The sequence below is a fragment of the Dreissena polymorpha genome, chromosome 12 (genome assembly GCF_020536995.1).
Source record: "Dreissena polymorpha isolate Duluth1 chromosome 12, UMN_Dpol_1.0, whole genome shotgun sequence".
NCBI classification, from domain to species: Eukaryota; Metazoa; Mollusca; class Bivalvia; order Myida; family Dreissenidae; genus Dreissena; species Dreissena polymorpha.
In genome coordinates this window covers 14,833,019-14,856,336 of record NC_068366.1, presented here as the reverse complement: position 1 = coordinate 14,856,336, position 23,318 = coordinate 14,833,019, and the positions used below count along the sequence as shown (strand labels likewise).

At 35.8% G+C, this 23,318-nt stretch overlaps 1 protein-coding gene and 1 pseudogene across 1 annotated transcript in view; one reads left to right on the top strand and one right to left on the bottom strand.

Moving 5' to 3' along the window:
- The window catches only part of LOC127852386 (uncharacterized), a 67,602-nt gene extending 45,547 nt beyond the window's left edge, over positions 1–22,055 (top strand). The window contains exon 6 of the mRNA XM_052386345.1: positions 21,993–22,055. Coding sequence (XP_052242305.1) covers positions 21,993–22,055 — 63 coding nt within the window. The remainder of the gene's footprint in view (positions 1–21,992) is intronic.
- A 120-nt stretch (positions 22,056–22,175) lies between these two features.
- LOC127852385 (small conductance calcium-activated potassium channel protein 1-like) overlaps positions 22,176–23,318 on the bottom strand; it is a 22,271-nt pseudogene continuing 21,128 nt past the window's right edge.

Sequence of the window (23,318 nt, the reverse complement as noted above, 5' to 3'; positions counted from 1 at the left end):
AATAAATAAACACTGATATCAACGCATTTTAATCGTTTATGTTGCAAAAGCGAAATTGTGCCTATGTGTCTAATGAACGAGTTAGCAAAGACCAATACGGATTTCCAAACAGTGTACATGTACTGTATTCACATAGGAGTTCACCGCTGTACAGCAGAACATTGATAATTGTTGAATTATTTATTTATTTAATGTATTTTCTGATACTTGTATTAACAAGATTTTAAGTTTTTAATATTTGGCAAAAAGTATCAATTTATCTGGACAAATACTATTTGTTGTTCCGCGCCGCTTTCCGCGCGCCGGTGATTATGTCGATATCGGAGTCTTTTTTATTTCGATTGACACCTCCAGTTTTCCCGTCGAACATCGGATCAGTTTGAAAATGTTTCTGAAGCATGATTGATTTTGAGAGACGGGTCTGAAACCTCTTAATGAAATATTCATTAATGTAATTGTAAAATGAATACCTGATATAGTTACCAAGTGGTAATGGTTAGATATCTGATCAGGACAGTATTTGAAGTATGTTATGGTTGATATTGTTTTTATAGCATCAACATTATAGGTTTGTAACACAGCATACTTGGCAATTAGCATGGTTTTCAGTCTAATATAGTTTTATTTGACTCAAGAGAGGAGGAGAGAGAGAGAGAGAGAGAGAGAGAGAAGAGAGAGAGAGAGAGAGAGAGAGAGAGAGAGAGAGAGAGAGAGAGAGAGATAGGAGAGAGAGAGAGAGAGAGAGAGGATAGGGGGAGAGTGAAGAAGGCTCGCGCGCGCTACAAGAAGACAGAGTCTAGAGTGATCGCGCGCGTCTCTCGTCTGATCGCGCTCCTCTATCTATTCGCTCTATATCGAAGATAGAGAGAGGAGAGAAGAGAGAGAGAGAGAGAGACACGAAATGAAACTTCCACTTCAATCAATATGTTTTAACATTGTGAAGTGACACAGATAAAACAATATATTAGTATACCCATGTAACGAAGTAAATGCTGTATTCCTAACGGACGTCTGTGAATCCGTCAGTTTTTTTGTCCGTAGACACGCACATGTCCTTCACGAGTCAACGTACATGATACAAACTTTCAGGCATTGCCCCTTACGACATGTAGTGCTACATGTTGGTCTACGCTAAAATTAACATAATGTATTCCCCTTTTTTTATCTTAGACATGGCTACAAACTACGAATCGCGGCGGGAGGGTGGTATTCGTCGTCCCTCTTAAAACAAACTATTGTTTAGTAATTGAAACAAGTCACATCTGCCTATCTGGATCTGAAAGCATTTTGTTTACTGACTCAACATTATAGTGTATTTCTGTGTTCACCAAGCAGTAGCCATCCCGGCTTACAGTCAACCACTGCAGATAATATATAAAATATAAAAAGTTGTTATTAAAAAACTCACTTTATTTAATGACAAAATCAACCACGGTACGAGTATCTTACCAGAAACTCATACTTTCATAACATTACATTAAATATAATAACAAGAAAACTATGTTAATATATTTGATTGTAATATTCTATCAAACCTATTTATATTACATATATTTCATGCCTTATATTGGTATATTTCAATCATGTTCGTTAGATTCACGATTTTATTAACAATACATTCGGTAGACAAACGAACATGTGGAACAATAATTCTTCGTTTTCACAATACAAACTTTAAACACATTATTTAGTACAAAACCTGTCTTGTAGCTGACACTTGCTTGCATCGGTGTCAGCCTTGGATCAGCAGCCTCCTTGTATCGAGACCGGCATCTGGCGCATGAAGCATTCGTGTAAAACACTGACTTACACCCTTCGGTCCTCGCGCATTCGCACGTGCATATCACCCTTGTTTGAGTCGGAATAACATCTCCGATTTGATCCGCTGCAGAACATGTAAGGCCCGACAGAAGAGAACTCATTTCAAACTCAATATGTCCTTGAATATGAGTGCAAACTATTCCTGTTACCAGCGTAGCAACTACAACGCAAAGTTGAATTTCCATGTTTGTTTAGTTAGTCCACAATAATAATTTTTGTTAATAATGGTAATACATGAAGCTTTGTGTATGCGAATAGTAATCTCCTGTCACACGTTTGTGCCGGAAATACAATAAAGCTGATTAACTACATACAATGAACATAAAACCAACCGAGTGTTAAGTGTTCACAATTTAAATGTTTCTAACACTGAATTAGTCCCTTATTATATGTGATAGATAAACGCGCCTCCATATAAACAATCTCGGCAACCATATACTATATTAATGGTTTTACAATTTATGACTATCGTCGCAGAATCAAAACTTATAAATGCAATACACGTCAACATGGGAATCATTAAACCTGAAAACATATGCTGATCAAACATAACCAAATTGAATAAAGAAAAATGTTGCAGGAACGACACACGCAGATGATCGAACGTTCAGAAAGAGAATTGTGGTGCTTTAGAAAAATTACGAAGCTTACGTGTTTTTGTTGCTTACACACAGCAACAGGTCAGCAAGTTTGAAGTGTTCAAGGTATTTATTTGAACATCGGCAAAATGCCTTTGACCATTTATATATTCAAGTTAACAAATTATAGTCGAAGTTCATCAGCACAATAAAAAAGACATACATACTCATACACATAAACAACTATGCAAAGTGTTTAAACATCATTTACAAGATAATTGTATTGACAGTAATATTAGAAGAAACACGTAGTAAATAAACAAGATATTAACGATTCCATACAATATTACTTAAAGAAACAGCAAATACTTCTAATGTTTTATCACGGAGTTTCATTACATCAGTTATAAATCTTGCGACATTGTTAATTACTGCAGTATTTTGGCAATATAGTATATTTTTAAATTTGACTAAGTTTGGCCAGTTAGAGCGAATGTAATATTGTGTCGATAATCTTTATGAATGGAGAAAGAAAAAAAAAGTGATATTCCGATTCATCAGTGTTTGCGTTAAATAGTTTACATTTACCTTCAACTCTGGGTGTGTTATTATATATACCAGTCTCTATTTCTGATTTATGAGCGCTAAGTCTAAATCTGGATAACTGCTGTTTATTATTTCTATTATTAATGCAATCTTAATATTTGTCATATGCGAATTCAGTCTTAAACATTATGGAGTATTCTAATTTCGGTTGGTTTTTTATGTTATCTTGCCACTTTTGTATATGCCCAGTGTAGATCTGTGAATGATATACCATATAAATATATTAATATAAATATATTTATATATATTGAACATTTTATTAAATGTAACTGTTTTTGTTCCATAACATCAAGGTTGGTCGCTTCAAATAAATATATTGCTTATTAGTTTGCTAAATTTATTCAATTGTATTAAATAATTATGACAAACTGCATACATTCCTGAAAACGTACGTTGGTACTGTGTTTAGTATGTTTTTTTTGGTTGTCCTCCATTTAAGCATTTATTACATACTGGCATTTGCTGTGAACAAACTTAACAACCATACGTCTACCTTTAATAAACCAACAGTAAGAAGCAGCGTGATGTGATTGACGAACGGCACAAATTAGCTGGAAAGGTGCTTGAAGATATAGCTAAATGATCTGCTGTTGAATGACTGAATGGGGAGGTTCGCATCCGTAAAGTGCGTTTTATTCTTACTCTATTTAGTGTTCGTCCCAAGAACGATTTGGGGGTCCCCTCTTGGGCCATAATGTTTACCGCATAATGACAGCGGAGGGGAGGGGGTGGTTAGATTCGAAAAGGCGACATATCATTGCCGATAAAATAGTACTGGTTAATCTTCCTTCCTAAATGCTTGTCAATTGAGTTTAGGTCATAGATCGGTCGGTCCGGCGTCTGTATAATGTGACTTGGTAAGGTATCATATCAAAGTTTCCATGGTGCGACATCATAGCTATAGCTCAGCCGATTAAGTCAACATATCAAGAAATCGTTCGGTTTGTGACGCAAGCACCAAACATGGCACATATACTCTTCAGTCACTATTGAGTTGGTAACGCACGTTAGCCACTACAAAATTTCAAAATGGCGTCCGTCTTCAAGATGGCCGCCGTCAGGATTGAAAAATGAAAAAAAAAGAAACACATTCTCTGAAAGGTTTTACTGATGTGAATATTACTTGATTTTGATTTCATACACATCAATTTGACTAGTTTGAATTTAAATTCAGACATTGTTTAAGTTTAATATAGTACAAACAAATCTAACATGGCTTCAAACATGGCTGCCAAGATTGCCGCAAAAACCTATTTATGATCATAGCTATGTAACTATGCACTCAAATTTTATGAATTTGGTGCCAAGACCCAGGTTTCAGGTGGCAAAGAACACATTTATTTCGTCAGACAAAGTGTAAGTTAATAATGTCACACAGAAATCCAACATGGTGTCAAAAATGGCTGCCAAGATGGCCGCCAAAACATATTAATGATCATAACTATGTTACTTTCCACTCAATTTTAGATCTACATTTTGGTGTCTATAGATAGGTTTTAGTGGGCAAAGAACACATTAACGTCATCAGACATTTTTTATACGTTTATTATATATCACTCAAATCCAAAATGGCCGCCAAGACGGCCGTCAAAACCTATTTATGATAATAAAATATGACTATGTAACTGTCCACTCAAATTTGATTAATTTGGTGTCTATACCCAGGTTTCAGGGATAAAAGAACACATAAATATCACACTCATATCAGCAAACAAAATGTAAGCTAATTTGTTACACAAACATCCAAAACGGCGTTCAAAATGGCCATTATCACAATACAAAGGACTACAGGTCCATAACTTGTTACTTAAAAGTTATGGTTGTTATGTAAAACGCCATAGTTTAAGAGACAAGGACCACCTAAATCGAGTTGAGGTTATCATCAAGCAGGTGAATAATCCGAAACTCAAATTTATGAAATTTGGAAGAGAGAATGAACTAGCACATAACTTCAAAATAGGATCGGGTTTTACTAACTTCTGTAGAATTCTTTTTTTACCGTTGCTGAAAATCATTGAATATTAATTACAGCCTAAATAAGCATGAGTTTTTCCAAAAGATTAATATTATACAATTTGTGTTCCTTTGACAATTTATTTACATCAAAGCAGAAGTAGATGGCTGTATTGTCCCTTTCGGAGTAATGCAGGATCTAGATGAGCAAATCTGTATCCTCGCCCTACAACTGTGTGGTGCTACGACGGGATCGTTATACTGTGTCTTTAACAATTTCAACGCCTGCATCCGCTGAAGACAGAACAATATAGCATCCCATTTAAGGCAGAGCTGTGCTGATCAGAGCAATCATGCCGGCCGTGTTTCTGTCACGAGACAAAAGTCTTCCTTTTGTACATGAGCATTTTGTTTCTTTGCCTAAACTCACAATATGATTCACGTTTGTTTCATCGTCTCCGGTGCGTGTTGTCTTTGTTAGAATGACCGTCTTCGTAGCCATCGAACCCCACTGTCGCTTTTACGTAATGCATTTTCTATGAATCTACATAAGATCCGGCTATTGCGTTATATAAGTCGCCCTTCCCCATGATCAAGGATTCAGCAAAGTGCCACCATCATGCATCTGTTTCATGAATACAGTTCATCTCAGCCTCACATGATGTGTCTATAACATACTCTCAACCTGCTTGAGCGATCTTAGGCTTAATTGCTGTACACAGTATGTTCTTGGTTTCAAAAAAGGCAGCAGGAAGTGAGCTCAGTTCAAAAGACGATACGACTGCAAGGGAAGGATCTCCAAATTTTTACACCACCAGGAAACGCTGGAACAGAAGAGCAGGATAAAAAGCACGGTCAGAAGCGATCTTAACAGCAAAGCTATTCCCAAGAGCTTTGGCTCTGTATTTTCTCGTGAATTTATAAGCAAAGACCGAGTTTCCTATGATATCTCTTATGATCGATTTCCCAAACGCCTCAACTGCATGAACATTCACATCTGACCCAGCCACTATCTTATTGACCATGTTTCTCAGAGTAGGGTTAGCTGTGTATGGAGATCGATTGTAATCTGTGTCTGCATTTGCTCTAGATCAAAAGAATCCCCTTTGATGCACGCCTCAGTTGAATCTGTGTGTTGTGGAATTGAAGTATAAGTCAGATCTGTGAAATCCTGCATCCCACTGTTGTGCTCGGATGATGCAGATAAGGTCCAAGGGGGTTGCATTTCCTCGGCAATTTCACTGCCGCGAGTTAGACTACATGTGCTCTATAAACACATCATCAATGTGTGCTCACTGACAAGATCACGTACTAGCCCAGCATAGCATTGATGTCTCCTACGAACAACGTGAAAACCAATACCATACTTTTGATGAACGTCTGGGTGCGTTTCCTCTAGGTCGCTTATTTGCAGCAAAGATGGATAGCAAATCGGGCACTGCCTGCTAATGCATCAGCCAACACTCAGTACGATATGCTTTAATGCTTCCTGGGTCATTTCGGCTGTAAGCTGTCTGTGTATGCCCTTTTCAACAAGAAGATGGTCCCGTGAAGCCCTCTGGACAAGTTTTCGTGTCACAATGTTCACAATTTGCGCATTTTCTCTTTAGACTTCCACAAGTATGTTTTTGAGAGCAGTTTCTGCCATGAGGGATCTCCCCCCCCCCCCTCAAGCTCATACGTTTATGAAGCATCCAAAATTTTAATCAACACTTTGAACTACTTTGTGGCGAATCATGTCAATTTCGGCAGCCTTGCAATACATGGGTTGGTCAAACGTTACAACAATGTAGTGAAGGTTGTGGCAAGGTTGCAAACTAAGACTTATGTTGACAGAATGAACGCTTTGTCCCCATTGTACATATAAATCAAAGGCAAGAATTTGACTGACAATTGCAGCCCTGAGTACTGTATTTTCTGATTCAAGATACGCATCATTCCCTGCAACTTCAGTGTTGCCTGAAGCTTAAAAATATCGATCCTCTGGTCAAAATCCAAAAAACACGGCAGGTCCAAACTATGGCGTTTCTAATAACAAGCATCACTTCAAAAGTAATGGACTTGTGGTCCTTCGTATTGTGTCGTTAGACGCCATGTGAGATTTCAGTGTAACATAATACACTTAAACTATGTCTGACAATCGAAATGTGTTCTTTGCCCCTCGAAACTTTGGTATAGACACCAAAATCATCAATTCTGAAAGTTACAAAGGTATGATCATTAATAGATTCAGGTGGCCATATTGGAGGCCATTGTGGACGCCATGTTGGATTTGTGTTTAACATAATAAACTTTAACTATTTCTAATGGTCTCTAATGTGTTCTTTGCCCCTTGAAACCTATGTATAGCCACCAAAATAATCAAATTTGAGTGGATATTTACATAGTTATGATCATTAATAGGTTTGGGCGGCCATCTTGGCGGCCATTTTAGACGCCATTTTGAAATTGTGTGTACTATTGTAAACTTAAACAATGTCTGATGATCTTTATGTGTTATTTGCCCCTTGAAACCTAGGTATAGACACCAAATTCATACAATTTGAGTGGACAGTTAGATTGTTATGATCATTAATAAGTTTTGGTGGCCATCTTGGCGACCATTTTGGACGCCATGTTGGATTTGTGTGTAATATAATAAACTTAAACAATGCATGATGATCTTAATGTGTTTTTGCCTCTTTAAACCTATGTTAAATAAAGTATAAAGAAGTGAAACTCCAGCTGCTGGAGCAGTATTGTATTTTCATTTAAACAATTAGTTGGTCCTTTATTTAAGGCAAGTGACCGATTGCCCAAACAGTACAAAACAGCACACCAAAATAATCAAATTTGAGGGGATATTTACATAGTCATGATCATTTATAGGTGTTGATGGCCATCTTGGCGGCCATTTTGGACGCCATGTTGGATTTGTGTGTTCTATTGTAAACTTAAACAATGTCTGATTATCTTTATGTGTTCTTTGCCACTTGAAACTTAGGTATAGACAACACATTAATCAAATTTGATTGTATAGTTACATAGTTATGATCATTAATAGGTAATTGGCGGCCATCTTGGCGGCCATCTTGAAAAAATTAACTTTCCGGAGGTCCGATTGTGGTAAACTTTTGATATGTGTTGAATGACCTTATACCCTACCCGGATTAGTTAAAATACCCTTTGTATCAATTTTTTGGTGGATGAAGGTATTATTTCATATATTGACCGTACTAGTTCTTCGTGCTAAAAACAGAGTATTGGCGGCCATATTGAAAAAATACCGCCATTTTGATTGTTCAAGTGGCTAACGTGCTTTTTGAAGAAAGGGGTACCTAAAGGTAATGTAATCCAAGTTTCATGCTTGCATCACTAAGTGAACAATTTTTTCAATAATCAGCGCAGCTACTAAGGCAGCACTAGACAATGAATGTCACTGAATTACAGAACTGTGCTAAACAATGAAGTCATTGTACCATTGTTCGTAAATATTAACGAGTTACTTTCCCTACGTATTAGATTAATTCATATGGGAAACAGTCGGACGTATTTTCCAATCAGAAAGAGTCGGATACGTGGGAAATCTGGAAAACTAACTAATATGTGATTAAAAAACATGAAGTGGTAAGTGAATCGACTTAAACAATCTCTACCATTTCAGAAGCAAGACGCTATAACTGCTAAATTAGATGTTGATTTGTAGTAAAATGAGCAGTGGCAGGTCGTATAACGTTACATATGAACTGAAAAGGTGTTGCTTTAAATAAAACTGATTTTGTTTCCCTCTTCTTTATAAATTTTTTACAAATGTTTGTAAAAGACTAATTCAGAGCAACACGAGAAACATTACAATTTCTTGTTGAAGACTCGAACGACACGATCAAATGCTGTCATTTTATACCATTAACCGTTTAACAAATCTGAACCCTGACCAAGAGGAATAAAACAAATAGCTACCTCTAAGGCTTAATGGGGAGCGTGGCAAAATGGTCACCTGGGGTCGCAATTAAAAATATTTATATCTATTATTTACTTGTCCGGTTAGGTGCGGCAAATCGAACGAACATCCTATTACTTTGGGGAACTAATGCTTACTTTTTTTTAAATATTTATCGAGTTCATTCTTGCAGGATTTGCCAAATCAAGACGTTTAACTCGAAAATCTTTACTAAATCTAATATTCAATTAAAGGTTCTATATCAAATACATACATATATAGGCAATAGCCCTTTAAGATTTTTGTTCTAAAGATTTCATTTATTTCAATACATATGCAAAAGCAAAGGTCTAATAGCCCACATAGCAATGGGCAATTTGAAACACATTAGGCGACTTTGATCTCCAACTAAATATTTAAGAGTTATGGATGATATATATCATCCTCTGGTTTGCGAAATAATGCTGAAATGTTCAATGTTTTATTCGTAGACGAAAGCAAATGCTAGTCATTGGGGAGTACATGAGTCCTATAACTAATTGTTGCATCAAAGGTATTCAAGTTAATGTACTTGTTTGTCTCTGCGACAGTTCAGTTTGATAAATATCTCAGTTGAGCTAGGTAATATATCTACATCCATATCCAACACCAATAAATGTTTAGCTCGACTGTTTAAAGTATTCGAATAGCTGTTAAGTTAACCGTTTGATCGTTGTCTGCATCGGCGGCCACTCCTTGATTCTGAAGTGTTTTTAAATATGTAAAAACAAATCATGAGTTATTTCACGTATAACTTTTAAAATTTACTTCCTTGGTCAACATCAATTATTTATACAGACTTCAAAAGTGACGATTCTTATCCAAAATGTCAGCCATTGTTTTACAAACGATCAGAAGGAGAGGCTTAAACCATACATCATGACTTATTGTATGTCATACCTGTATAGAAGAGCCGGGAACCTTTACTTTGGATACGGTTGGCCTGTCTTAATGTGCTGCAAAGAGCAGTAAATCGGGAAATAAGTGGACCAAAACTGTACTCGTGAGGAAAGGCAATGTCCATAATTTTAAATCTACGTTTTATTCTAAAGATAATGATAACAGTGATAAACATGATTTACATGATTAACTGAAAACGGCCATTATTGATTCAAATGCAGGGATAAATTGTATTGAAATAGTTCGTCACAGCTGAAGGCCTAACAAGATACATGCATTTTAAAGTATCATGGCTTCAATCGTTTTGAAAATATTAACTGAATTGCTAAATAAATACGATACATTAATAAAGACCCAAACGATATCATACACATTTTATGTTGAGAAACACTCAATACCCAATGTGACTTAATGAATAGTAGTCGCTAAGTTCGTTTAGATCAAGTGTTATTTCAACGACAACAAAGCTTTTGGATCATCAACACGTTAGACAAAGCCGTCAATGTGTTGCCCCTATTATTTGCCTTCCTTGCGCTTCCAGATATGAATTTATGTATCAGTTATGAAAAACAATAATGCCCCGCAAATGTGGTGTAGAAATGTATTTTACTGTATGTTCATATGTTGTCGTCAGGATATCCACCCTTATTTTTCATTGACATTAGACATTAGATCTAGAGATCCTTTTAGGGCGGTCTTATGCACGTCGTTTTGCACAAGGAGCCTTCCTCTGTGCTCAGTTTTGATTCAGTTTTAAGGGGAGGGAAAGAAGACTGAAAATGATATTCGAAAATGCACGTTTGTTATTATTCGAATATATTTAAATATTCGAATGTTAAACCTAAGATTTTAATTTCAGAACCTACGACCGTCCGCAGCAACGTATTGTTCCTAATTCTGACTGCCACAAATACCACTAAAATCGTATTTACTAAGCGGCTTTGATACAGGGGATAGAGTGTTTTTTTTTACAAAAGTGATTGTTTTTAATTATTTTGTTCTTTTGATCCATACATGATCTGAAAACGTGGACCGTGGAACACCGAACTCGTCGGCGGCCTCTCTAAGTGACATATGTCGCTTTCAAATAGCGCCGACCGAACGCGAGAGCGTGTAGTTTGAGGTTGTTGCCTTGTGTGTTTAGAACATAATCTAAAAATTAGTGAAACGAGTGCAAATAAAGGGAGATAAGTACAAAACTGTCACAGTTGCAGCCACCGTAGGTTTCCCTCCCTGGTATACACATTGTTAAATTTTATATAAGAAATATTAACAATGTTTATTTTTGTAATACAATTGGATGGTTTAAATGTGTTATGTGTAAGTCTAGTATCATATTTCAAATGTATTTCATTGTCTGTGAATAACGGCTAGTCACATTGCTGGGCTTCCATTTACATCTGATGGCAACATTTCAAACAGAAGCTTCTACACTTCACCCTCCATGAAATGTACATGTTTATATCAACATTAGTTTTTGATGATGTGCCTATCACATGCTCTACATCCCCTGTAAAATGGCTCGATACCGAAGTTTCTTAATCGCTGTGGCAGTTGTTATGTCCTCCTTCTATCCCGATCTAACTGCCAATCTCTTGAATTTGGATTTTACCGGGAGGTGATTGAATGTAAAGTACTTGAACCATGTTCACTTAAGGTTGTGTGTTCGTGTTCTGCTTGTCATACAAGGTCGCCTGCTTGTTTGAAAAAATATATAAAAAAAACATTCAGTATACTTATGATAAAAACATATTAAGCTTTTTACCAGAACTGTACCATATATGCTGCTGAAATGTAAGGCATTTAAATTAGAACATTAACTATTTGGTGTTATAATATCAACACCGGCACCATGAAAGATATTACCCGACAGGCTGGGTTTCTTCCGGGTCACTCTGTTTACCCACCCCTCTTTCTCACACAAAACGCAACACATTGCCATACGGGAAGTAAATGTAAGTACAACTTTAGTTAAATAAAATTTCCTTGTGTCATCTTCAAGTCAGGAAACAATTGCAACAGTTTATAGTTATTGTTGCAGTGGACATATGTTGTCAAAGTTCACAGCTAATTTGCAAAACTATTTCCACAATTCATAGCAAGAGAATATATGAACAGCTTATGGCATCGTGCACCAATATCTTTTCAATGCACAGCCACTGTAACAATGCACATATAATGTCCCATTTCACATACAATGTCAGAGTACACAGCTATTGTCATAGTGCACAACTATTGTCACATTGTTCATATATTGTCACAGTGCTAAACTATTGTCAAATTGAACCCCCATTGTTTCGGTTCACAGCCTTTATCACAGTGGAGAGCTATTGACACAGTGAACTTTGATTTACAATAGACAGCGATTGTCACAGTGCAGAGCTAGTCCTATAGGGCACCGCGATTGTCATATAGCACATCGATTGTCAGAGGGCACTAAAATGCTTCAGTGCACAGCAATTTTCACAGTGAACAGACAGCTATATCACAGGGCATAGCCATTTTCACACGGCACAACTAATATCACAATGCACAACTATTGTCATAGTGCACAGGTATCGATAAAGTGCACAGCTATTGTGACAGTCACAGCTATGTCAATGTGTAAAGCTATATTCGAAATGAATAGCCTTTGTCACAGTGAATAGCTATTTTCACAGTGCGTAACCATTGTCACAGTGCTCATCATTTATAACAGTTAGCGTTCATTGTCACAGTGCATAGCCATTATACTATTCCACAACAATTGTCACAGTTCAGAACTAGTTACAGAGAACAGCTATTTTTATAGTTTACAGCAATTGTCAAAGTGTACAGCTAGTATCATAGTGAACAGAAATTCTCACAAGGCACAGACATTGCCGCAATGCACAGCTATTGACACAGTGCACTGCAATAGTCTCATTACACAGCTAATGCCACGGTTCGTAGCAATTGTCACTGAGCAGAGCTATTAACATTGCGCACAGCAATTGTCACAGTGAGTAGCTATTGTCACAGCACACAGCCCTACTCACACTGCATAGCTATTGACAGAGTGCACAGCTTTTGTCACAGTGAACAGCTACTGCCACAGTGTAAAGCAAATGTCATAGTGCACAACTATTGTTAAATTGCACAGCAATTTTCACATTGCAAAGTTATTGTCTTAGTGCAAAGCTACTGTGTCAGTGCACATATAATGTCTCAGTGCACAGCCATAGCAGCAGTGCACAACAATTGTAACAGTGAACAGCTATAATTTTAACAGTGCACAGCTATTGGCACAGTGCAAAGCTATTGTTTTAGCACCCAACTATTGTCTCAGTGAACAGCCATAGCAGCATTGCACAACAATTGTATGAGTGCACAACAATTGTAACAAAACACAGCAATTGCTACAGTATACAGCTATTGTCACAGTTCAAAGCTATTACCACAATGCACAACAATTGTAACAATGCACAACAATTGTAACAGTGCACAGCTATTGTCAGAGTACACAGCAATTGCTACAGTATACAGCTATTGTCACAGTTCAAAGCTATTACCACAATGCACAACAATTGTAACAATGCACAACAATTGTAACAGTACACAGCTATTGTCAGAGTACACAGCAATTGTCACAATGCACAGCTATTGTCACAGTTCAAAGCTATTACCACATTGCACAGCTATTGCCCCAGTGCCCAACAACCGTAACGGTGTTCAACCACTGTAGCAGTGCACAGCAATTGTAACAGTGCAAATCTATTGCAGCAGTACAAAGCAATTGTCGCATTAAAAAGCATTGTAACAATCAACAACCATAGCCATAGTGTACGATTATTGCCACAGTGTCAATTAAATTAATTGTATAAATGCATTGTATTAATTAAAGTGGTCATTGAGGTAAGTGTGTCGTGTATACAACAAAATAACTTTTTCGATTACTCCTGTTCAAGCTTTAATACTGTCATAAATCTATCTAGCACAGTTTAAGTTGCATACGAAATTGTAATTATCCTAATTGTGTGCTTCTTTTGCTCATCATTATTTCGATTCTTTTGTTGATTTGTTGCTCACGTTTATTTATATTGTTGACTTAGACTGAATGTGAACGCCATGCACAATTTAAGTCGTCCGATTCGCTTTAGGTATGAACAATCGACCCTAGGGACGATATGATCATATTTGCTCGCCAGATACGAATAACGACCCCTTCTCGACGCCAGTGTGTTACTATTTATAATTAAGATTTGTAATATGAAATTTAAATAAAATGGGTTTTTTTCCCGTTCAATATATTTTATTTTCCTCGTCAACAGATGTGTGTGATTCTAGGGCATCCCTGTCAATATCGTATACAGTGTACAAGCACAGTACTTGTGTATGTGTTTTTTTATTAAGTATGAATCAATCATTTTGATTGAAAGTAACAACGATTAAGTTGCTGCTCAGATCGATATTCATTCTTGGCTCGATATCGATTTAGTTCGTACAACCAATACCCCGTTCGGCTTTCGACTCTCGATCGGTATTGAATTTTCTCTACCCAATTCAAATTATGTAGTCAACCTCAAAGAACTAGGAATCGATATACTAGCCTAACATTTGTATTAAACGAAAAACAAATGCAAACAATACTCAATACTGGTCTTCAACATCTTGATCAATGATATTTTTTAATTTTATAGATAAGTTAACCCTGTATTACTATGCAGCTTACAATACCCTCTTTTTCAGTCACAAAAACTTAAATACCTTCAAGGAAACTATTGAATCTGGGAGTAAATCCCTGATAAACTGTTTCAATATTAACCAAATGTAAGCAAACCCCGATAAGTTCCAGGCAACATGTGTAGGTAATAAGAGACTAATAAAGAAGTAAAATCATTTACTATAGGTCAAAATAAAATTATATGTGAACAATAAGTAAAACTCTTAGGTGTAAAACTTGATTACCAGCTAAACTCTGATCTCAAGGTTACAAATTTTTGCAAAAAGGCAGCCAAACAATAAAGTGTACTCCAAAGGCTCAGCCTGACTGTAAGCACTAGGTTAGTCATCTTTAGATCATGTATCCGGTCAAACTTAAACTATTGTCCCCTTATCTGGCGTTTTTGTAGTAAATCCAACACAGAGAAAACTAGAAAAGATGCAGTTCAGATCCCTAAGAATTGTTTGATGATTATGAATCTAGTTATGATACACTACTAAAAAAGGTTAACAATACTACTCTTCACTTAAACTGGTTACGCCTCATTGCGACAGAAACTTTTAAATGCATCCGCAATCTGTCCCCAGAATATACACAATCCTTGGTTAAAGTTAAATGTTCTACTTATAATTTCAGGTATTAAAACATTCAACAGACGCCACAAATAAGAACAAGGTATGGACAAACTTCCTTTCGTTTTGAAGCTGTCCGGGTGTGGAACAGCCTCCCAAAGGACTTACGCACAGTCGACAAATATAAAGACTTCGTCCGGCTGATCCGCACTTGGACGGGTCCAAAATGCAAAGTCGCCATGTGTGAGTAATCTGCTTCTCACGTTTTTGCTTGTTCTTGTTGTCCTGGTTATATATATATTTTCAATAAACCCCTTGTTTTGTTCTCCTTTGTTACTCTTTCCATGTTATATATTGTATTTTAACTTTTTCTTTGGTGCTGCCTGCCAATATTTTTCTGTTGAGTAGTAGCGTGCACTAGGTACACTTACGCTTTGTTCTAGTACCAGCAAGTACTAGAGAAGCAAATCTGTCATAAATTGCACGTGTTCACCTTTTTTGGACCAGATTTAGACATTCCAACGTCAGTAAGAATCTTGTGCTCAGGTTATTGCCAATGCCTGCTTTGTTGTTTATTTGTTTTTGCACTGTTGTCTTATGTTCCCCATTAGGCTTTAAATCAGTCATATATATGTGCTTAAATGTTTTGTTTCTTGTGTGCTTTAAAATGTTTTAAAAATGTATATATGTGCTATGTAGCTGTTATGCATGTGCTTTAATATGCTTTTAAACATGTCTTTATGTGCTATACTTGCGTTAATATCTTAAATTTATAATAGGTATGCTATGCTTTGTTTTTAAGTGTTTAAATGTGTTTAATATATGTGTTAATATTGAACCATGCAAGATAACTTTAATTTTGTTTTAGGTATCTTACCCTTTATCTTATATGTATGTGTTTGTAACATGCAAAATATTATGCTCTCAATGTACATTTGCACTTAATTGGTGTTTTATGTGCTTTAACTATGTCTTTGTATTTCAAATGCTTATATAATATGCTTAATCTTTCTTTCAGCTCATTTGTACTTGTATATTATATACATTTGTTTGTCTGGAAATAGCTCATTAGCCAATGTTTATTGTTGTTCATATCCAACGTTAAATAAAGTTTCTTGTATCTTGTATTTTGTAGAACGATATAAAAACCATATGCTTAAAATCCAAGGTCTCAAAACAGGCTTGATAATATCTTACATTTAGTTCATGTAGTATTTAATATAAACAACTACGCATCTATCATCATAATTAATTTTCAATTTACATTAAACAAACAATACAAATTATCATTTAACTTGTTCCATATAGATTCGTATGTATGTAAGCCGAATCTGCACATTCCATAAGATGCTTACTTTATGACGCGTTATCCTTAATGTCTGATGGGCCAAGCCATGTACGATATTTGTAAGAGTTTACTAATTTATATTTCAGTAATCGAGGGGTGCCTTATATCATTATATTTACAAAAACTGTTCAAAATGAGAAATCAATTTGCTGACATACTTAATAATATGCACTTATTCAGCTTTTTTGTAAAATCTTGAGAGCTAACAATCTTAAGAAATACCATGATATTTAAAATAATCACTATCCATCACGAATATTCTTTGAGTGTATGTGTATGCCATAACATTTAGTTGAGTCCCGCAAGACAAAAGTATGCATATAATAACATATTCAACGGATATTCTATTAGAGAATGAGGACCGATATGTGACCGCACGATAAAAAGCCCGAATTACACTTAAGATCAATTTAATAATTAAATGTCCATTTAAGAGCAGACAATATTGCACTCTGTTTTGTATTGGGCGTTAAGAAGAATTGCTAAGCTGATTTTGTCTCTGGAGTCTGGAGGTTCAGTCGTCTTATTTAACCCATTTACGCCTAGTGGACTCTCCCATCCTTCTAAATTGGATCAATTTTTCCTCAATTAGGTATGTCTAGTATACGTGTTTCTATATTTAGAATATTTCTAACTGAAATTCCTTTAAGCAAACAGCGCATACCCCATTATGCGGCGTCTCATCCGGGTCTACGCTGTTTGCCAAGGCCTTTTTTCTAGACGCAAGGCATAAATGGGTTAAAGAAATGCTAATCTACTCTTAGCACGTTAAGTTATTTAAAGAACACAATTATTTGGTAAATAATGATGGAACTATATAAACTAACACTATTATTTCCATACAAAACGCTGAAAGTGAAAAGTAGTGATTATGAAGGAAATAGTAGGTTAATTTTATCAAAGGAAGAGATAAATGTTTTTTCAGACTTTCACAGTGTACATTGTCTAAACATTAGATATTTCAAATGAATTAATATCACAGAGATAAACATTGTTCTAAAATAAACATAACCGGCATCGTATAAGGTAACGAAAAGGCTAGGTAAAATGCTTGTTAGAAATGGATGGTTCATTGAATTTAATTCACAATATTATAAATATTATTTTGTAAAATCATAGCTTTTTTACATATTGGGATAACAAATAAGTTTAATTTATTTAGTGGAATTTATAAACAAAAAGCCCAATGTTATAAAATGTTTTTGTTTTTCTTCTAATATCAACGTATACAGGACATGTACACAGGAAATGAAACTCCTCAACGGCTTATTCGATATATCAAAGGCGATACCGTTCGATTCTTACTATATTTTGATCAGGATATCTTCCAGTTTGGATTCTTAGTGGCAGACTCGAAGTTGAAAACTTTCTGACGAAGTGCCTAAGTGATTTATGAAATAAATATAAAAACATTTCGTAAACATATAGTTCTCAATTACACCAGTTTTAAATGTGGTATAAATATTGTTACAGCCACTGAGCTAGGATTATTAAAAAACGTATGACAAACCGTATGTGCCTTACATTTTTTTTAACATAAGATACCCAATAAGAATGACCGATTTTGGCAATCTTTTAATGAATGTATATATATTGATTTTAAAATAATGTAATAAGTTTGAAAAAGTTTAAACCAATATTTTACCATCTTAACACATTTATGAACAAATAGTGTGTATCAGCCTAACTCTCCGTACATGACAGCGTTAGATACATTTTTGCTAAACGTTTAACAATCGTTTACATAACTTTTAGTGTACCCTTTCCTATTCCATATGCTTGTTTTATCCCATATCTCACACGCGTTCTTCAGTACAGAGCCAACAAAATCATCGATTAGCTGAAATTGTGTGTTTGGTTTCAAGTCAAACTCTTTACATTTGTTTAATAAAATAATCATAGTTTTAAGTGCCTTTCAACATAAATATTCTTGATTTAAATGAAAATTTACAATATGATTAAAACTGTTCTTACACAAGTTAAAATCATGTATCACTTCTATATGCTGACTTTCATATATTTATGTTTCAGATGGAAATAATCTACACCGTTTGCGAAACACAATTATTTTAGTTTTATCAGAATTAACCTTTAATCCGCAGCATTTACAGTAATTTGATAGAAGATCCAAGTGTTTCTGCGCCCCGGGCGATTTACCAATTATCAACATCAGCGAATAGCAAAACAGAATATCAATACTATGTCATCAATACTTTGACCAGAAGATGCGTCATTCTAGAAAAAAACTGAGTCCCTCTACAAATAGGGAAAACAACAAAGTGGACATAACTTTACCTTGTCGTTAACATACAGCAGAGTTAAAATATTTCGAGTAGGATGAACTATGCTTTATAAGCGACTTAACATTTTCATACATATTTTGTATTATCTCAGCAATTTACCTTCTATACCGGCTTCGTATACTTTTAGCCATAATGCATTTCGATAAACAGTAACCAGGCATTTCCTCATATCAACGTATATAACATACAGTCTGTATTTTCCTTTACATAAGATGCATCGCCTTTTCTTAAGTAGAGGGAATATAATACCTTCCGTATATTTCTATGGAAAATGAGTTTAACACAACATGTAACAAAACACATATATGCAACGCTATAATATCAACACATTTAATTAATACTCGTTTAAAATATAAACACCTCGTATGCCTTGTTGCGTTTCACTCGTTTTACAGACACTTTAATCTCATCAACGGCACACCGTTCAATCGCCCCCAGCGACGTCTGTGGATCATGCGTCGACTGAGATACCGTACTCAAATCGGTGGAAAGCGGAGTGTTAATATTTCCCTATTCTTTATATTCTACGTATTGGATTGAGCAGGTTTTAGTGTGTTCTTTGAGAGACTAAGTAAGAAGGACTTTGTAAACGTAAACCCTACCTTCCTAGTTGCTTACTTTTCAAGAAATCCGTTAGAATGTGGTAAAATGTAAACACAATTCACCACCATCTCAGTCAAACTCTTAATGTCACAGGATTGAGACCAACGATAAAAAAAACTACATTTTATTAAAATCTTTAATCATTTTTTTTTCGGTTATTCCAAATTACAGCATCCCACATGAACAAACAACATTATTATCAACGATTAAATTCTAGTGGGTTTCGAAAAACGCCTCATGATGACGGCCGTGACTTATTATAAGATGGTCATGATGACGGCTACGCAAATAAAATCATACTCATGTATTTTGCTGAGACAATTGAAAATGGCATGATGAGATGTGGACATTATTCCCTGCTCAGAACTGTAAAATTGGTAATTTTCACTGTGAACATATAGACTAACCGTTATCGAGGCACGTAGAAATCATCTTAATCACCATACCTGTTATATAACTATCTAATCGTCTTCCAAAGGGAACTCATAAACAATTCAAAGTTATCACGATTACTCTTTTGACTATAACTATAACTATCCGGTCTGCTTACATATTGTTCTTTACCTCGTAAACCAGGGATGTAGATAAGGGGAGGAAGGGGTCTTTACAAGAACATTGTTTTTTTTAAATCCTATGATTAGTGCTCATTAGAATCATTACATCCAGACGATTACATCCAGACGATTACATCCAGACGATTACATCCAGACGATTACAATTCCAGACGATGTGACCGTGTGAATCATTACATCCAGACGATTACATCCAGACGATTACAATTAAATTGATTTAACAGAGAAACATAGTGACCGTGTTCCATGTTACATTCGACAGCATGCGTATAGTGCTTCACTGTTCAAATTTGTACGTATTGTTTATACAATATTAATTCTAAAATAAAGGATCAGCACAAACACTTATAACATCAGTAAATTGATTAAACGCCCTATTTATAGAGTCACAACTTGAACAATCTAAATCTTCTACAATTCTGTTAAACATAGGTCGGTTGCTGATAATACCCGATCTAAATTGGTTACGAAATTAATCGTCCCATTTAAACTTCGTTTCCGTGTATGACAATTGATCAAATGTTTTGTTGTTACAATATAATGTAAACGATAACGGTGCGTGGTCACTGTATTCATTAAAAACGTGTACTACAAATACTTTAATACGAGCGAAATTTCGTTCCTGGCAAACCAAATAATCAAATTGTAGATAAATCGTTATGGGAGAAGCATGTCAACTACTAGTATTCTGCCATTTACAACATGATAATTTGAGTATGTAAATAGATCAAGCAGTTTGATTTCGTGATTTTTGTGAGATCTCTCAACAGAGGCCCTACCAGAGTACATATTTGGGTCATCACCAATATCATCTTTTAAACTATTTACAACATCATGAATAACAAAATCATATGTGCAACCAATCCTACTATTAAAGTCGCCACTAAGGAAACATGTCCTTTACTTTTATAAATAGAAATATCAATTTCGAATAAAAAAATAGTTCTACCCTTATGGTATTGTATGCGGCTTAATCTTCGCACCAAACATAACATCCGCAAAGATACAAATCTTCATTCAAAGAAAATTGTAGCGATCTAAATTCAACCAGATATTTGAATCATAATGATTTCTAGTAATTTTAATACGATCTTTTACATATTTTTTTAAAATATATAACTACCCAACCACAACATCTAGTGCGTTCTTTTTATCCCCCGCCAAAGGCGGAGGGATATTGTTTTGGCGTTGTCCGTCCTTCCGTCCGTCAGTCTTTCCGTCCGTCCGTCTTTCCGTCCTTCCGTCTTTCCGCCCGTCCGTCCGTCTGTCCGTCCGGCACTTTTGTTTCCGGAGTCATATCTTGGAAGTGCTTTGGTGGATTTGATTGAAACTTGGTATGAGTATATATATGGATAAGAGGATGATGCACGCCAAATGGCATGGGACACCATCTGTTAATAACGGAGTAATGGCCCTTTGTATCTTGAAAAAAATGCTTTTTTTGTGTCCGGAGCCATATATCGGAAGTGCTTTGGCGGATTTCATTGAAACTTGGTTTGAGTATATATATGGATAAGAGGATGATGCACGCCAAATGGCATTGTACACCATTGGATAATAACGGAGCTATGGCCCTTTGTATATTGAAAAATTCCTTTTGTGTGTGTCCGGAGCCATATCTTGGAAGTGCTTTGACGGATTTCATTGAAACTTGGTATGAGTATATAAATGGATAAGAGGATGATGCACGTTGGCGTTGTCCATCCGTCCAGAAATATTTGTGTTCAGAAGTATATTGGCGGGGGATATCAATTCATCGAATTCGCTTGTTTTTCTGACATTAAGTATACAAATTTTGAGAGTTTAATCCATTAAAAGAAATGTAACTTGAATAATTGATCCAAGTTTACTACGAAGATCAACAAATCAATGATCGTCAATCTTGCATTGCGACAGTCTATTCACATTCCACGATAGGATCGTTATTTCTCCCCAAACGTTCCTTAACCGGACGACCGTCAGCGTAAAGGTTATCGTAGGCTATCCAGGATCGTTTGCCTTGCCCCTCGCCTCTTTCATCTTCGGTATCAGCCTTCTACACTTGGCTACCACCTTCGTTGGGAACTGCTAAATAACGTTAATGTTTGTACCGTTCAGTTTTTTCCACTGCCGTCGATCAGCTTCGTGGTGCTTGAAGAAGGCGAACTTTGCCGCTATTGATGGGGTTCCCTGGTGTTGGTTGGCGCGGAGAACGGTGCAACCTCTTAAACTGCACGCAGTCGACAACATCCTTCGCGATCTTCATAGCCTCGATTAGGTGCACCTGCAGCTTAGTTTCCGTCACATCTTGTGTTTCACCGACCACGTCCGGAACAGCAGAAACAAGTATTTCTGATTATTTGAGATTTTAGAAACGCCATATTTTTCACGGAAGTTGTCCCGCTCCTTCTGCAGGTGCTCCATCCGACTCGTTACCTCGGTAACAGCGATGCCCGTGCCCTTTGTAGCGTGCTCCAGTCGGCCTACACGCTGTTCGCTGCCATTAATGTGAGTCTCAAGGGCTAATCACATGCATTTAATGTATTTCTCGAAACTGGAGAAGCGTTCCTCGTGTTTAACAATAGAAGATAGCCTTTGTTCAACATTATCTAGCCGACATTTAATCGCATTTAAACAATTCATGATATATCGATTTGTAGGCTCACCTCCAGACTCAGCAATATTGCCGAACAGATTCACAGGCTTATTCACAAAAACATTGCTTGTAACATCCTCAGGGTCATAAAGCACAGCACTGGCTTTGCTAAGAACATCCCTTAATTGAATAACCGCTGACGGGCCTTTTTGCTTTGGTTGTTCACTATTATGTTTGTTTATGTCACTATCACTACTACTTCGATCTTTTCTTTTTCTTTTTCCAATTAATATCAATTAAATAAATTTTAAGAAATTATTTTGGGGTTATAATATTCAAAATATTGCGTCGTAAGTCAAATTTTTATCAATGTTCACCACCTTGAAAAAACACGACAGTATAGCGCCAAATCACATGACCACCTTTGCGGTCTCAATGACACTAACATGTTAATTTAAATAATATCAGGTTTGATTTAAAGTATGTATATACAGGTAAGTCATACCGCATGACACAAATCAACATAAAATAATCAAAACATTTTCAGTCTTTTTTAGAGATCTATAGATGATGAAATAATCATGAAGCGCAATATGACACGTGTCAATCAAATGTTATTTTTGAATAATATGGTATTATTTCATATACAACTTATCATCGACATTTTGAGAAAGAAATTCTATTTGAACGCTTAACAATAAAGTCGGTACATATGTCGCAATTTGAAACAAACATCACACACAATGGAGTTATGTTAATGTTATATCTGATTAAAACATTCGTTTGTTTTGAGTACAAAACCTGAACACATTTGTGTTCTGTTTCCAGTTTTCTGCATTTAATGTATA